This window comes from Polistes dominula, unplaced genomic scaffold, assembly GCF_049000335.1.
Source record: "Polistes dominula isolate Pdom_NZ unplaced genomic scaffold, Pdom_raw_medaka contig_373, whole genome shotgun sequence".
NCBI lineage: Eukaryota > Metazoa > Arthropoda > Insecta > Hymenoptera > Vespidae > Polistes > Polistes dominula.
The window spans coordinates 4,807,524-4,826,024 of record NW_028300899.1 but is presented as its reverse complement, the minus strand read 5'-3'; the positions used below and the strand labels follow the sequence as shown (position 1 = coordinate 4,826,024).

Here is an 18,501-nt window from a genome sequence, read left to right as displayed (position 1 = left end):
GTGCCATTTAACGATAAAACAGTGAACTACAAATATGTTATCTATAGTAGGTAGCATTTATTGACACATAAATATAAAATAACTCTTTTCTTTTGGTTTTAATAAATATTTTAGACCTAGTTAGACCTTAAAAATTTTCAATATCAATAATAAAATAATTTAATTATATTTACTTCACCATATTATAATTGAATCATCATTTTTTGTTATCAGGATATAGAGTTGATCGTAGTAGAACTCTACCTTATCGATGAAATCATGATTGATCTTATAAAAATATAAGTTATGTGCATCAAATTATCTAGTATTTAAATATATATATATTATTTAATAAAATATTAATTAAATAAATATTTTGTAGAAAGATGATGTCAACATTTTGTACAAAATTCCCATAATTTTTATTTCTGAACAAAGTCTAATAATATACACACACGCACACGAGAATACAGGAATATAATTAGAATTAAAAAAAAAAAGAACACAATATAACAATAATTATTAATTATTTATATAAAAAAAAAGAGAAGATAATTGTACAATAAGTTATAAGAATTAATTTAATACATACATATATACACACCGCTTAAGTTATACAAATTGATCGTACGTAGAAATTTTAGAATAAATTTCAATTATAATTTTTTTTATCACAATTAGCAAATAGGATTTGTCAAATCCGTTCGAACATGTAGATAAACAATGCGATAATATTCGAATGTTAAATATAAAATCAACAATTACATTTTTACAAATTATTTTTAATAATCGGATCCAAAAACTATGAAAAAACAAATTGAATAAAAATGAATATAACGTTAGATGTACGTAAAAGTAAAATCCTGAGATATTTACATTCGTACGAATATTATAAAAGAATAAAAAAAATAATATTAATAAATTGACACTACGTAGAAAAATGAAAAAAGAAATGGAAAAAAATAATCATTTTTTTAAAGTTAATAATCATTTGATTTCATTTAAAGTTTTTCACCACTGAGATTAAGCACATTGTAATAAGAATGATCAGGAAACCTGTCTAATTCAATGTAATCGGTTTCATCAAGTAATAGTCCTTCTGCCAAACTAACAAGTTCAGTAAAGGATGGCCTACATGCTGGATCCTTGTCCCAACAATAATACATAATATTATACAGTTCACGTTTGCAGTGTTCGGGTCTATCCAATCTGTATCCTTCTTTGATTCTCCTCATAACCTAAGAATATTAATAATAGATGAAACACGGATTTAATAAAACTATTACAGTAACTAAAAAAAAGTATTACCTCAGCTGCTGCTAAACCAGGATATGGTGTAGACCCTAACGTTACAATTTCCCATATGAGAACACCGAAGCTCCATATATCTGATTTAACGGAAAATATATTATCGTACAAGCTTTCAGGAGCCATCCATCTTATCGGTAATCTTCCTTCCGATTTTCTTTCATAAATCTCATTGGCAGCCATGTCTCTTGCGAAACCAAAATCGGCAACTTTGCAAGCACGATTCTCGTCTATTAAAACATTACGAGCAGCTAAATCTCTGTGAATTATACCTTTCGATGTCAAGTGTTCCATTCCTTTAGCGATCTAAATAAAAAGAACAATAAAATAATAAATAATTGATATTTAAAATATAATCGTTTTATTCTTATGTCGCAAAAGCCTTGACAAAGGCTTCAATAAGTAATAAAAATATTTAATAAACAGATGAAGAAAATAATTCAATAAAATCTGCTCAACAAAATGTAACAATATTCAATTTTTAAAGTAATCATAATAATTTACTTGATAAACGAATCCAGTAAGATCTCTCGAAGTTAGGCCAGGTCTTCCATGATTCCTTTCTTCCCTCGATGCTCGTAGAAAACTTTGTAATTTTCCACCACTAACGTATTCCAGAATAACAAACATGGGTTCTCTTTCTGTACAACATCCAAGTAATCTGACAACATTAGGATGAGGTTCCAAACTCTTCATTACTCTTAATTCTTGTGCTAAATCTAATCGTTCTCTTTCAGTTGCATTTTCTTTTAATGTTTTTACTGCAACAACAGTGGCACCAGCTTTACCATCGATGTCCAAAGCTTCGCATTTCCAAACTTGACCGAAACATCCTTCTCCAAGGATATTGAAAACCTAATTAGAAGATTCATTCAATTATCAACTTTGTTGAATTGATTAATGAACTCAGCTTGCTACTTTGAGAACTGTAATTTTGTATTTTTTTATTTGAATATGTTAAAATTCTTATTAATAATAAATGAAACGTACAAAATATTTTTTTTGACATTTTATTTTATGAAAATCATATGATGAAATTATAATAGAAAGTAATTTAAATCCTGAAAGAACCTTGGAAATGTTTGCTTAATCAAAGAAATAAAATGGTGCCTTATGTTAAAGACAATTGATGAACGGTGTTAAACAAGAACTAATGTTAGATAGATAAATTATCAGTTATCTACCTTCAATCTATGTCTGGGAAACTCCCACTTGTCGTCCTGCTTGTTCAGAATACCACCTTGATTTTCCTTCTCCCACGCCTCGTATCTATTATTGTGAGCCTTCGGGCCTCTCCAACGTTTCAAAACCAGTGATGGATCGTCGGATATATTCGACACGCTCACTGAAGCCTGTTCTTTCTGTAAATAATTCACAAATTTAACATATATTTTATAATACAACGGTATTTGAGAAAATAATCGTGAGAAAATACGATTTTTGTTTTAAATTGTCTATTGTATTATTTAGTAGCAATAGTATGTGTGTAAAAATAGAGTTGTAATGTAATTTTTTTTTTTGTAAAAGTGTGAAATTAAATCTGTAGTACAGGCTAAAGTGATGTATATATATATATATATTTTTTTTATTATATTAGATATTATATATTATTTATTTATGATATTTTATATATTAATATTATATTATTATACTATATTATATTATTATATTATAATTATATTATTGTATTATATTTTTATATTATTATAATATATTATAATATATAATACTAATATATTAATTATAATGCCAATAGAATTTTGACCTCGAGTAAATAGTAATTTTATTTTTATATTATTTATATATTAGTATTGATGTGTATAATAAAGCAATTATATATATATAAGAAAATTACTATCTACGAATAAAATGATGCATTGGTTGTTCAATATGTCTATAAATTAATTTATAGCATATTATAATACTATAGTGATTGTTAGAAAGAATGGTAATAACTTCTGATGCATGTAGAAATTATGCAATTATCAATGATTCACACTTATGACCAACGAATAAAATGACTCAATAATTTATCCGTACCTTTACACAATGATATATATATCAGTATAACGCAGTATACATTTCTAATAAATTATAAAACAGATTGATATTGTAATATGATTAAACTTGATCAGAATAAAATAAAACATTATACATATATGATATTTTTAATCGAATATGAAATTACAAGGAGTATCAAATTTACCGTATCTTCCTTGGACTTTTTGCTGGCACACATTTTACTCCTGCAAGACCATGCACTAACACCAAGACCAAGAACAAGAACAAAAACCGCTCCGATCGGTAACAAAGTCATCAAGATCTCGTTTGAAGGCAATGCTTCCTTAGGTGCAACCTTGGAACTTAACGTTGCTACTTCAATTTCATTGCTATCGATAAAATCTTGCGACAATTTAGGTGACTTCAAAGGATTTTCTTCTCTAGCAGATTTGCCACCTTCCGATAGTTGTAATTTCGTTGTTTTCGAACCGGTCGTTGAAGTAGACGGTGAATTTATTGATGCTTGTTGATGAGGTATAGATGGTCTTGGATATGATGGTAAATTATGAATCGGTATTATCGGTGGCCTGATTCGTCCACCTGAACCATGTTGATTTGGAAATGGTGTCCTGTTCCAAATAAAAACAAAAATAAATATATGAAGTAATTCCTGATGGAATTTAAAGGGATCACTTATTTTTTTGTTCTTTTCATGGATTTCACGATGAACGATAATGAATAATGTAACAGCATGGGATTCTTCGTGATTTATCGAGAAAGTCTCATGAACATGTTTGCCGTTGATCGACCCTCTTCGATGTACACTGTGATCGTTTTCAAAAAAAAAGAAAAAAATAAATAATACGAGGAAAGTACATAGGATAAAAACTTGTGGGTACTCGTTGTTCGTGATCAACTTTGAACGAGTTGTTGTGTTTCCATCGGTATTATGATATAATCGTAATAAAAGAAGAAAATAATCATCATTTTTTTTCCTTAGATTATAGTGTTGAATCTATTTATTTGTTACTTGAATAAATGAATAATAATAATAATGTGTTTACCAGGTGTGTCCACCGCTAGGTGCTGATGTACTTCTAATGTTAACGTAAACCTCGGCCTTTGCCGTAAGTTGACCGTCGGAAACGGTCACGTAAAGGAACAGGTTCTGTCCTCCCTGGAAAGAAGAAACAAGAAGTTCAATCTTTGTATCTCTCTCTCTCTCTCTTTCTTTCTCGACATCAGGACCATACGTGGCTCGTGTTACGTTTTCAATGCTCGCAAAACAAACGTTCAAGTTATCTATGTCGATGTTCTCTTACGATACTTTTTTATATGTGAATTGTGTCTGTGTGTGTATGTATTCATGTATGCATGGATTCATGTATGTATTATTTGTTGCTTTGATGGTACATGGTTTCGTGTTATCGACCGAGTATAGCATTTATTCTATGCTTGTTCTTCAATGACGATCTTGACCTTTTAACAGACTATGTCTGAGTTGTTGAAGATGTAATTGTTACATTGATTATTATTTCATATTGTTTATGTTTTAATAATTATTAAATCTCTGTAATATTAATTTTTTGAAAACATGGAGGAAAGTATTATTAACATTTGGCAAGATGTTAATTTACTTATGTGTGTTTGAATTAGGGTAAAAGGTTGTATTACTTACTCTTCCTTTGAGAGTCTCATTAAGATAAACAGTTCCAGTACTATTGTCTATATAAAATGGCAGTGGTGGTTGAGGACTATCGTCACCATTGTAATTATGTCCAAGTGGTTCGAGTCCATAGGTTAATTCGTCCTGTTCATTATCCTCAGCACGTACTCTAGTTACAACACTACCAACAGGTTCCGAATCGGGAAGAACCCAATTTCTTTCCAAATACATAAAGGGTGGTGTATTTTCGCTTAATTGACATCCTGTAAAAAAAAAAAATCATAATTTAATTACCAATCCAAATTATTAAATGTATCGTTAAAAAATAAATTGATTATCTTAAAAAATTATTCTATTTATATAACATATTAATTATATGATATGACAGTGATTTATTTATGAAATTCATATACCATTTTTGTTGTATTTATTTTAAGTTTTAATATATTTATACGAATTGTCATAAATAATATAATGAATTAATAATATAAATTATATTTAATAATTATATATATATATATATATATATAATATATATATAATATATATATTAATTATATATAATATGTAATATAATAATATATATATATATAATATATATATATTAATATAATATATATATTATTATTATATATATATTAATTATATATATATAATATATATATATATATATCCATTTGAATAATTTCGAAAACGATTTGCATGGGTGCAAAGAACTTTGTTTCTTTTTATCTTTCGTACGTTGTTAATTAGCTACGAGTAATTTATTTTTATTATAATTAGAGAGAGCAGAAGGTGGATGCATTGCGAGAGATCGGCCTTGATATGCATTCCTTTTTTTTTTTTTATTATTTTGAGTACGTATCGTCAATTAGAGTGTGACCCTTTATACTCTTTTCTCTTCCATTACTTTTCAATTCCTTTTACATAAATATATTTATTATTTTTCGATCACTACTGTGAAATTTCGTAATCGATTATGGTTGTGATAGTTTAAAGTTCACGAGTTCTTTTAGAAAATTTATCGTTCAATATTATTATTCTCTCGAATAATAGATCAAACGATTAGATTATTTTAGAAAGTTTCAACTATATCTAATTGTTCGTATTTTTCATCTGATTAGAATTAACAATTTTATGATTTTGATATACGATAGAAAGTTGAACAATTTAAATATTCGATTTCATTGGAATACAAATATAAAAAAATTATTTGTTAGAATATTTTTTAAAAACAAAGTATTATTATAGTTTTTATTTAATTGAAATAATAAATTGGTTGATTAATAATCGTTTAAAAATTTCCCAATAAAATTGTATTCTTGTAAAAATAATTAAATTTTATTTAACACTAAAGAAATAGGATAAAATATGTGTAACGGATTTTTATGTAATTTTACATAACATTCTTCATTCATATTGTATATACATATAGAGACATAATATTACTTATACATAAGAGACAATTCTAATTAAACATTCTAATCGAGTAGAAGGAGTTTCATCATCGTCATTATCTCTTTATCTTTCAATATAGTCTTTATAACCGATTATGGTAGAACTTATTGTGTTTAAAAAGGCGCAACGGGAAACAACATTCGATGTTAGGCATACCGATGAGTTTTCGTGCGAACAAGAGAAAGTCGTTTCTTCGTATAAAATGAATGCATACTTCCGTGTCTCCAATTTCGCAATTTTCATTAATTTCCATGAGAATTATTTATACGATTGTTAAAACCCATTAATAATCCTAAACGATCTTAATTATTCGTAACATTCGTAATTTATTATCGACACCAAGTGAAATTACAGTAATAAAAAAAATAATTATAAAGTATTTTGTATTTAAAAACAAAAAATCACATATTAATAACCTTAATTTTCATATTTGATCAATAAAAATTACATTCCTTTTTATAAATACAATCATTTAAAAATTTCGTAATAATTTACAAGCAGAAACATTTAAGACAAGATAATTTTAATAATTAATTTTAATACAAATTAATTATCTCGTATATATACACACACACTTAGCATATTAATTATCACAATTTTCATCGTTGACAAATAACAATTACATTTCTTATTTAAATAATATAATTAACCAAAAAGAAAATTATATCTAAACGTTTTGTTTAAAACAAACATTGCGGGTGTTCTTAAGATAATATAATAATTTGAAATAAAATGAAATAATAATCTGAAAGATTCGCGAGACAGTTTGTTGTTATCTTGTTCCTATTATCCTTTATTATAATTTCTTCTGTGTCTCTTATTCTTACTTATTCATCTGCTGTTGCTCTCAGGAGCCATGTGCCGCCTTATTTAAAAATAGTAATCACGACTATTATTCATGAGAATAGCGTGTAACTGTATTCTCACGGTGCAGTGACTTTGCTACCAGCTATTATGCACCGCATTTGAGAGAGTGCTCGAAATAAAGATGAATAAAATAAGAAGAAGAAGAAAAAGAAGTCTCGTGGTTAAAACCTAATGGCTGCTGCTACGAGAACGAAACAAAACAAAACGTAAACTACTAAAAAAAACTAAATGCAACTACGAATAATACAACCCACCAACTGGATGACACTTATTGTTAGAGACGATCCTGCTACGCATTGTAATAATTTTTAAAACCGCAATAGGGAAACGGTATAATGATCGTTCGTGCTTTATGAACGTTCAACGTTTTCTCTTCAATTTCGAAATAAATCATCCCTTCCCTTACCTACCCCCTCGCAAAAAATAAAAGGCACGAATTTTGTTTTATTTTCATTTAAAATAATATTTATATATATATATATTATTTATTATATATAAGTTATTAATTTTCTATTAGATGAAGCTGTATTATTATTATAATTAATATTAATATTATTATGATGATATAAGAGAAATAGAGAGAGAGAGAGAGAAGAGAAAGAAAATGATGGCAAGGTCGATCGTATTATCCGAGTACGTTATTTTATTTATTCGTTCTCTTTTGAAAATGGAAAAATAAGAAGAATATGTTAAAGCCATACGGTTATGTTCGTGCGTCGGTTAACACCAATGCGTTTGGAAGAACAGCATGGAGAGAAAGTGGGACGATGAAAGTGCGACCGAACGGCTCAACTGACACTACGAGAGCTTATATGCTTTTTTTCTTTTCTTTTTCTTTTTTTCTTTTCCGTTGGCTCGTCTGTGCTTCACGTCTGCTGTTTCTTGGATATATTCATCTCTTTTATTCGCACGGTAAATTTGTGATATCTCACATTAGAGGATACTGTATTACAAATATTTTTATAATATAGTAAAATATTTAATTTATTTATAAATTAATTTTTATTTATTATTATTTTTATAATACATTAAAATATTTTATTTACTTTTTTTTTACATATAAATATTTTTGTTTCCTTTTTAAATATTATAATTATAATTAGAAGTATGTAATATAAAACATTTTATAATTATATTTAATAATATAAAAAATATTATATATATACAATTATTATTAAAAATAATAGAAAAAATATTATATATATATATATAATTAATAAATAAAAAATTAAATATTTATTAAATAATAATAATAATATTTAAATACCACGAAAATAATTAAAAGTTAAAATATTAATTTGTAGTTTATTAATTTTTCTAATCACGAAGTATATATTTTATTTGTTTGTTAATTGACAGGTTGGTTTAATTAATTATTTATTAAATAAATATAAATTTAAAAAAATAATACACCTATTGTAATTAACGATTTTTGATTAATATCTTTGATTTTTCTTTTTTTTCTTCTTTTTTTTTTTTGATATATTTCGTTAGTTATTCAATTAGGAAAAATAATCTCTTTAAGTTTTGCGTTTAGGAAGAGTGTGTATAGGTTGTTTGTAAAGATCTAGCCAGAAGGTAAGCAGCAGCTGCCACTAATAGCTAGAAAGTCAGTCCATCCGCTGTGTTGGCTAGTTTGATTTATGTTTAAGATACAAGACTTCAAAACCGGTTTTACACGAAGCGAGAGCTTCGTTGAATCGAAAATGACAAAATATCTTTTTGCAAGGCCACAGGAAATAATGGACCAAAGAGAACAGATAATGTAAGATTAAATCGAATCGGCACGTGCTGTGTTCACTTTTTATCGAAACATTAAAGAAAAAAACATATGAAATTGTTGAAATATCATTTTTATTCGATTGTTTACTCCTATTGCGTTAGTATAAATTGAAAAATACTATACGAAGTTATAAGATTTGAAATTCAATCAATAAATAATATTAGATATAAATAATTATCAAAAATACTAAAATAATAATAAATAATATTCGATTAGATTTAAACGTTTTCAAAATAAAAATATTATATTTTAATTTAATTATATTTTTTATTATAATTTATAAATAATTATATATTAAATATCATATTTTAATTTAGTTATATTTTTTATTATAATTTATAAATAATTATATATTAAATATCATATTTTAATTTAATTATATTTTTTATTATAATTTATAAATAATTATTTAATAAAAAATCAATAATAAATCGTTGTCAAACGTCGAAAATAAAAATAAAAGAACAAACAAAAAATTTTGTTTAAATATTTCATTCAATTTTCGTGAAATAAATCACATTATTGTGAAATAAAATATAAAAATTATCCATTGAAGTTTGTATCAACACATAATTTGTTATTTGAAAAAAAAATTAACAATGTATGATCATTGATAAACATTCGATTCGCTTTCAACATGTCTCAAAAGCATTAACCGTATCGAATAATCGTTTTAAAACATCGATACAGGACTCGCGGTATTGAAAACGATTAAAATTCTTCATTTTTTTATTAGAAGAAAATATAAAAAAAGAGACAGATTAAAATCTAACAAAGATGTTGCGTGTATATTCGATTTAAACTTCGTTCGTTCATGCATTTGTGCATTTGTTCGTTCGTTTATTCGAAAGACAGGTGCGGTTTTCGTCGAAGGACTCGAAGAGAATGGTAGTTGTGCATTGGCTTCGTAAGTAACGCAAGACGTAACAGGATTTGAAAGTGAACTACTCGATTTCTGTCGTTGCTGTGCCCATGGAGATTTCGATTCGAGAAGGTGCAGGCCTTTCCTTTAAGAATCCGAGCTCTCTTTTCTCTACTACTCTCTCAATCGATGAAAGAGATTACAAAAATTTCAATAAAAAAATTCGAAAGAGAAAGGAACTTTTTTTTTTTTAATTTTCTTATATCATATTATCATACGTTTTTAAATAAAAGTTTGTTTCTACACGAATATAATAATTATATACGTCAAATGTTCATAATAATAGTATACACACATACACATGTTGTGTCTTCCTTTTTTAATATTTGTTAACTCTGAAATAATTTTTATTTTCAAAAATAAAATAATGTCAATATGTAAAGTGAAATGTAAAATTTGAAATTGCATTAATTTTGTCCAAGCTGTTACTACTTAAAAATGTTTAATTACCTTTTCTTCCCACCCCTTTTTTTATCTTGTAAAATATGATTTTTTTAAGTAATAAAAATTTAAGTTAAACTACTAAAAATTACAAATTTAATTAATTGGTTTAAGCAAGATATAATTTGAAATAATAAAAAATAATATTTAATTTTTATTTAATTATATTATTATTATATTATTATATATAATTTATTATAAGTGTTATATTATATTATATATAATTTAATAAATCGTATTAAATATTTATTTTTTTAGTACTAATAGGTTTAAAAACAATTCACTTTCCTAAGCATGTACTATGCATATATATATATAGATATATTTGTAGGATGTTGAGGGGGGGAAAAGAAAGATGGAAGAACTTCCAGGAATATCGGAGCTCGAATTTAACGATTCTCGAAAGAGGTCGATGTTTTGTTTCTTTTACTTTGACTTTAGCTTTGCTCTCTCGTTGTATGGCTACAGAGAAACGAAGGAAAGAACTTTCACTTTGGTGAGGTCACCGTCGGACCTTAAATATTCCTTACCGTGACGCTTCACTTTCATGCGTTGGACTCGAAAATTCTTTTAAGATTGAGATATTTATAACGAAATGGAAAATTCAATTTTTTAATTTCAATAGTAGGAAAAAATATATATATATATATACCTATATATTTTTTTCAAAATTTTTCTTTATAATTTTTATTTTTATAGTAAAAATTTATCTATCTACGTAATTACAAAATATATATTTAATATATTATTTTTATTTATATACTAATTATAAAGAATACATTATTATAATTATAAAATTTATATATAGGTCATTCATGCTTAAAGCTCCTTATTGAGCATCCATATACGAAAATACTAAGAAACTTTCTTTAGAAAATATTTATATAATTAATTTTTTACATTTAATATTAAATTAACATTTAATTATTTATTCTTTTAAATCTATAATTTTTTTATACCATATTATAAATTTATGTATGTATATATTTAACAAAGAATACAAAAATATATATACATATATATATATATATATATATATATTACGTGGTTCGGAAAGTCGTTTCATTTTTCTTTTGTAAAAATGAAGATAATTTTTGCTTCGAGGTTAAACCTAAACCTTTCAAGTGGTCATAAATAGTTGAATTTGATAAATTTAACCTCTCATCGATCTCATGTGTTACTATTTGTCGGTTTGAATCAACTAATGCCATGATTGTGTCAGCAAAAAACAAAACGAACCACCTAATATATAATATATTTGTTCTAGATTAATAGAAAAATAATTAAATGCAGTTGTTTTTATATACTGATATAATCAAAAAAACGCATAACTATTATAAAAGCCATATAGGTCGTACATTCGCAGAGTTCGTTCTTGAGCCTTGATATCGCTCGAAGATAAGGTATGGGTTCTTGCTCGGTGTCTGGCGACCCGGTTATGCGGCTGGTTTCAACGTTAATTCGTCTGGCCAGTTTCCGATCTCGTTACTTCTGCTACTTTAATTGCGACCTCGAAGGATAAACCTTTACTTATTTTGTTATTATTCTTTTAAAGAATACTTTTTTTTTTTCAACACAACTATAACAAAATATAAATTCAACCGACTACACCAGATCGTTGTTTTTATATTAAAAAAAAAAAAAAAAAATATTAAGAATAAATATTTATAATAAAATATAATACGTAAAATGAACTAAGATCATTTTGAAACTACGAAAGTATTTGGAAGTAAAAAGACCCAAATATTTAGAAACAATGTTGCACAATTGATTTTATCAGATTTTATCTGCACTTCCTTAAACAAAAAACTTCCAATTAAAAGGTGCAACGATCGTGAACGGTACTACGGTTGACACGGTTCAGCTCTTTAACGAATAAGTCATTAATGATGTTTCTAACCAACTGTCAAGAAAATGGATAATCAAACGTTTATCAAAAAAACAAGATTTCTGAAGTTGAACGATTTTAATTGAGACCTAAATATAAAAATGTGGAAATCTTATTTAGGAAATTGTTACGTTAAAGACGATTATAACGAACGTTTTAAAAAAGGGAATATACTCTTGATGATTCGAAGAGGTGTAAAGGTTTTGCAATGACGTAATTTAGCACAAGTATGTCTGACGCAACGTCGGTGGCTCCTTAGACGGAAGTCTGAACGAAGCGTCATTCGAATTTTAAACAGAACCGGTCCTCTATCCCTTAGTTTCAACCAATAGTATATTTGTTTCACCTTTCTATTCTATTATCAAAGCTTAGAAATCGTTCTAATACTTATATGATGTAACTAATCAGGATTTATACTAAATTAAAAGATAAAACAGATAGAGTTTATATTTTTCTTCTTTTTTTCCTAGTTCACGTTCACTTCTAATATATTTGTTCTATTTTTTTTATTTTTAAAAACAAGAGATCATGAGTTTCTTTTTACGTAACTAAATTATTTTATTTAACTTAATTTAACTTTAATTATATTTTTATATTTCAAAAACTATTTCGTAGTTGCACTTAAATAATATTTCAATTATTTTTGTTAGAAGCAAATTTCTAATAGAAAATAAAAAAATTATTGTAATTAATAATTAAACACATTTTTTGTTTTGTTTTTTTTTATTATTTTCATAACTCAGTTTGAAGGATTATTTTAAATTACATTTATATATATATAACATCAACATTACTTGTAATCTATATAATTAAAATGAAAAACCTTGATTCTCAACAATAATAATAATAATAATTATTGGAAAAATTAGAAAATGATCGATGAGTGCAACACATATGTATGTATATAATGTAATATAATGTGCAAGCTCGCGATTTATTTAACGGTACATTTTTCTTAGACGTGGCTACGTACGTGGAAAGGATTGACGTGTTTCTTTCTCTCTTTTTTCTTATCCTCTCTCTCTCTCTCTCTTTTTCTCTGTGTATATGTATCTCCTTCTTTCTTTCTTTTTCTCTCTCTTTCTCGACCTGGAAATTCCGCGAAAAAAGAGAAAGAATCGAAGGAATCCTATGCGACGAAACGTACGAGGAGCATTCGAAGCATGCATATTCTTCCTTCGAAGAATATTTTATACATTGGGCCTTAACGAAGACACTCACCTTCTTTTGCATTCTCAGCCAACGCTTTAAACAACTATTCTCGTAATCGTGTCACAACTATACAATACTCCTTTGTTCCACTATATTTACTTTTTAATTTCTAATTTCTTATATTCGAGCAAACATTTTTCATCGACATTATTAAATAAAATATATTATAATTTTTAATCTTTTTTTTTAACAAATACTACTTGAATAGATAATAGAAAAATAAATTCATAGTACATTCATAATATAAATTTTTAAATTATAAAAATTTAAACATATATTATAATATATTTTATGTAAAAATTTAATAAGAAGAATTCGTAATGTTTTGTTGTAAATTTTAATCATAGTTTTTTACAAATACTTTAAACAGCGTGAAGATTTCCATAGCAATGGAAAAGATTAGAAGAAATTATTCTTAAAATAATTTCTCTCTTTTTTTCTTTCTTTTTTTTCAATTTTTATTCCATTTATCAGAACGATTATGTTAATGAGAATAGTTACGTCATTGTAATATTTTTTTTAATCTCAGTTAAGAGAGATAATTTTCTTATATAATTATTTTCTCAGAATATTGTAAAATTAAATATAATTTATGAAAGTAATATACAAGATCATTTCAAAATTTTGCTATATATGTAATTTCCTGTTTCTTTTATTTCATTAAAACAAAAAAATAAAATACTCACCAACACCTATTAAGAGGCCAACAGCCATAACGATGATGTTCCACCGTTTGAACATTTCGCTACATTGGTTTAAAACGATTCAAACGATTCAATGCCACCTCGTATATCGTTCGACTAAATCCAATATCGGTCAGGTTAAATAAACGGAGACCTTTTTAAATTGATCCTTCCTGTCTACGACGTTCATCGAAGAAGGTAACACTTCACTTCACTTTTCGAACTATTTTCTAAACAAAATCTTTCTCTCCCACCTTCATCCATCCTCGCCAAAAAAATATTTGAATAAAAAATTGTTCGTAAAAAAGAAAATAAATTCAATCAATGGAAATAAAAAACAACAACAACGACGAGAGAAAAAAAATATCACTCAATCTGTAAGTAAAACAGAGTAGTCAACTTTCTCTTAATTCGAATATCGATACCAAGCTGTACGCACTTAAAACACACATACACACTCTCTTTTTAATTTGACAAATTTTTGATATACAACAAATCGATGATGACAAATCGTTGATACGTTGGATCGTAGATCTTCCTCGATTTCAATCTATCTCGTTTGACCATCGTAGTCATCGTACGATGAATCACTTTAAAAAACGTTTCTTTTCTTCTATTTTTTATTTGTCTACTCCTCTCTTCTTCTTCCTATCTTTTTCTTTCTCACTGTGTCGATATTATGATGCTGATGAAAATAATAACAATAATAATAATAATAATAATAATAATGACGATGATGATGATGATGATGATGACGACGATGAAGGTGAACAGATATCAATCGTTCAAAGTTTACTCAACTTTGATATTCGTTTCGTATTCTCGTTGGACACCATATATTTAATCACATTCTTTTTTATATGGAATATATCATTAAATTGATTATATTATATATAAATATATATATGTGTCCTAGTTGATTTTTTTTTTTGTTTTTTTTTTTGTTTTGTTTTCAAATTCGTTTTATCACGGCCACGTAAACGTATAACGAGACGGCTCGCGTTCGTGAAGCCGACTGTGTGCGCCTTCTTGCTCGTGCCCGGCCAAGGTGACTGCCAGCGCCGCCATTATTATAATCATGCTTCGAGAAAGGAGAGAACGATGGAAAGCGTAGAAAGAATCTTCTTTCTCTATTTCTCTACTTGTCTTCTCTCTATGCATTGGCGTCTAACTTTTATACGTTTTACTTCGATTTATTTATTTGTTTGTTTCTTTCATTTTCTATTTCTTTTTCATTTTGGAGAAAATAAAATGACGATGATTGTATATTAGTAAAAAGGTACAAAATTTCTATAACATTGGTTGATATAATTTATATAGAAATGGATTTTTATTAGAACTTTGACAAATTAATTGAATTATTTGATGATCTATAATTTTTATATAATTTTATGTATGTTGTTTTTATATAAATGGTATTTGATTGTGTATTGTACAATATTATAGTTCAGTATGTTATTATTTTAATTAATTTAAAAATGGTGATAAAAACTTTAAAAAATTACTTACAATTAAACCATATTATGCTTTTCACTTTAGTTAGAAATCCTTATCTAATCAGTTTCTAAAATATAAATATATTGGCCGAATTATTTGGTTAAATATAAAATTGTTAATTAAAGTATTGATTAAATAAATTTATAATGATTTTAAGAATAATAATTCGACGCCTATGGTGATACCTGCTTTCATACTTCGCGAGTAAATAAATCTTACATCTGAGGACAAAGTTCTTTCTACTTTCTTCTTTCATTGATCTCTGAATTGTTAATTACTATTTAATTAATGTTTAAATGTTTAATTATCAATGTACAGAATAGGATATATATTTTAAAAGATGTGCTATGATATCTATTCCAATAGTATTCCATTTGTTCGTTTCTCTTATTAAAAGAGATCATCGGAAATAAGAGAATATATACGGAAAGACTATACCTTTGGTGACGTAGTGGTAGTAAGAACCACGAATGCGGACAGGTAGCTGTGGTATTGTGGGATTTAAGAATATCATGCTTACCTGAAATGAAGAACGAAAAATTGTCGATTCAAAAATAATTCAAATAAATGTAAAGAGAAATTTCCATTTAGTTTTAATTAATTATTATAAATTCATATAGAGAAATAAATGATTAATTATTTATTAATTTATAAAAACATTTAATGTTTAATCGATTAGTACGATTAGATATTATTGTAATTATCGATAAAATGTGTTTACATTAAATCGATAATTTCTGTTGAAACGTGTTTCATTTGATTTATCGTATATGTCATGTCGAAATGTTGTAACCTCCTTTGGTTGTTGTTAACTCTCCAAATTGAACGTTCAATCTCTTGTGATTTAGATTTGTCTGTTTATTTGTAATGGCTGTCTACGAATCACGTCCAAGATTTGAATATTATAATCGTTTGTGCTTTACATTAATGGGTGAACGTGGGTTTTGTATATCTGTAATTAACTCATTAATTAACATTTTATTTTATCATTTAAATATCGACAATAATGATAATAATAAAAAGGATGTAAAAGAATAAATAAATTTTATGCCGGTTTTTTAGATATTAAAAAATTAAAGTGTACACTCTCGTTGATATCGTGAATACCGGTGATTTCGATGCTCGCATAGAAAAACACGTATACAAGTAAGTAATATCGAAATATCATTTTAAAGATGGGAACGATCAAGAACGAAATGGAATCTGGTGATACTTCGAACTTCCTTTTACCTTCGAGAAAAGATCTACGTATGAAGAAGAAAAAAACAACAAAAGTGATCATCCTACGCAAAAAACAACTAACCAAAATCATTCGTCCGATTTCACTTCCGGCTCGATTCTCATAAACGAATTTCGTAAATCGAATAATAATTCTGCTACTAGTCTTCCTCTTGAAAGTTATGGGTTTCCATACTACAGGTAAATATTTTTGAAATGTTAAATTAATAATTTAAAAAAATATAATTTGTTTTTAGAAGTTATAGAAATGGTGGACGTTCTCAGGATGCTGTACTAGTAAAAGATATTGGAATATCTTGTACATTATTAAACGAAAAAATATCATCTTCTAATTTTTCTAAAGATTCCATCGTCGAAAATTATCTCGTAAAACGTTTGAAAACTGAATACAATGATTTAACAGAAATCACGAAAAAAATTAGTTCTTACACGAATGATATTATACGTAATTTGATACTGAGAGATCGTAAGAAGAAAGAACAAGTAGAAAATAAAATTGTAAGTGAATTAAATTTCACTCCGATAATTATATTAATTATTCTACATTCATTTAGATAAAATCGCAAGAACAGAAAATTGTAAATAAGAAGAAAACTAACGAAGGTTGTGTCAAATTGAAATTGAAAAGTGATGCTGAAATTCGATGCTTGTATCGAAAGGATACATTTGATTCTTCCGGTTAGATATTTTTGATTATAATTCAATTTTTTTTTTTCATTTTATTTTAGATATTTTATATTTTCTTGATAAAAAATATTAGATATATCGAGATAGATAAACGTAAAGAATTCAAATCAATCAATCGACTTATTACGAAGGATGAGAAAAATCAACGAAAATTAGTCTCAAACGAAACACGTAATTATAAAATCAAAAGTTCTTCGAATTCTGATAGTTCGTCAGTCATTTATAATTATATAATGACGAATAGTAATAATAATAATAATAATAATCAAGGAAAAAATTATAAATTAATTGATAATGAAACGAAAAGAAAATTACGTCGAAAATTTGAGTCGATTGAAAATAATGAAGAAAATATTCATACACGAGACTCGATTACTTTGACAAATTGGAAACAAATATCAAGAACGAAGATTAGAAAAAATAAATCTTCACCAAAAATTTCTAAACATATGGTTGTATATTCAATTAAAATATAATCAATGAGATAATTACGCGAGATTGATAATTAATAAGTATGTTTCTTCTTTTTAAAACAGATCAATGAAAAAGTTAGACGAAAAAATCGAAGAAGTTGTCGTCCTGAATTAGAAGAAAAATACAACGATTATTCTAAGAAAAATTCAGTCAATGGATTTTTACAGGATACTAATTTTCATACGGTTAACATACAAATTTTAAAACGTGAACAAAGTTAATTTCAAAATTATAATTTAAGTAATATAAATTATTGATATAATCGATATATATATATATATATATATATATATGGCATTGAAAAATATTTTTAAACTTTTTATTATTCATAATTTGAATGTATGCATTTCTATCCATTTTTATATTCCATGAATTCCAAAGTTCATCTTTTCATTT

General features: G+C 26.2%; 1 protein-coding gene across 1 annotated transcript; it reads right to left on the bottom strand.

Moving 5' to 3' along the window:
- Window positions 1-546: 546 nt before the first annotated feature.
- On the bottom strand, window positions 547-15,254 carry Cad96Ca (tyrosine kinase receptor Cad96Ca). The gene is made up of 8 exons (XM_015318556.2): window positions 14,212-15,254; window positions 4,967-5,217; window positions 4,353-4,465; window positions 3,494-3,917; window positions 2,472-2,648; window positions 1,792-2,142; window positions 1,288-1,593; window positions 547-1,217 (listed from the first exon to the last, which is right to left on the bottom strand). The coding sequence occupies exons 1-8, from the start codon at window positions 14,264-14,266 to the stop codon at window positions 981-983; spliced, it is 1,914 nt and encodes a 637-aa protein (XP_015174042.1). The 5' UTR covers window positions 14,267-15,254; the 3' UTR covers window positions 547-980.
- Window positions 15,255-18,501: the final 3,247 nt, after the last annotated feature.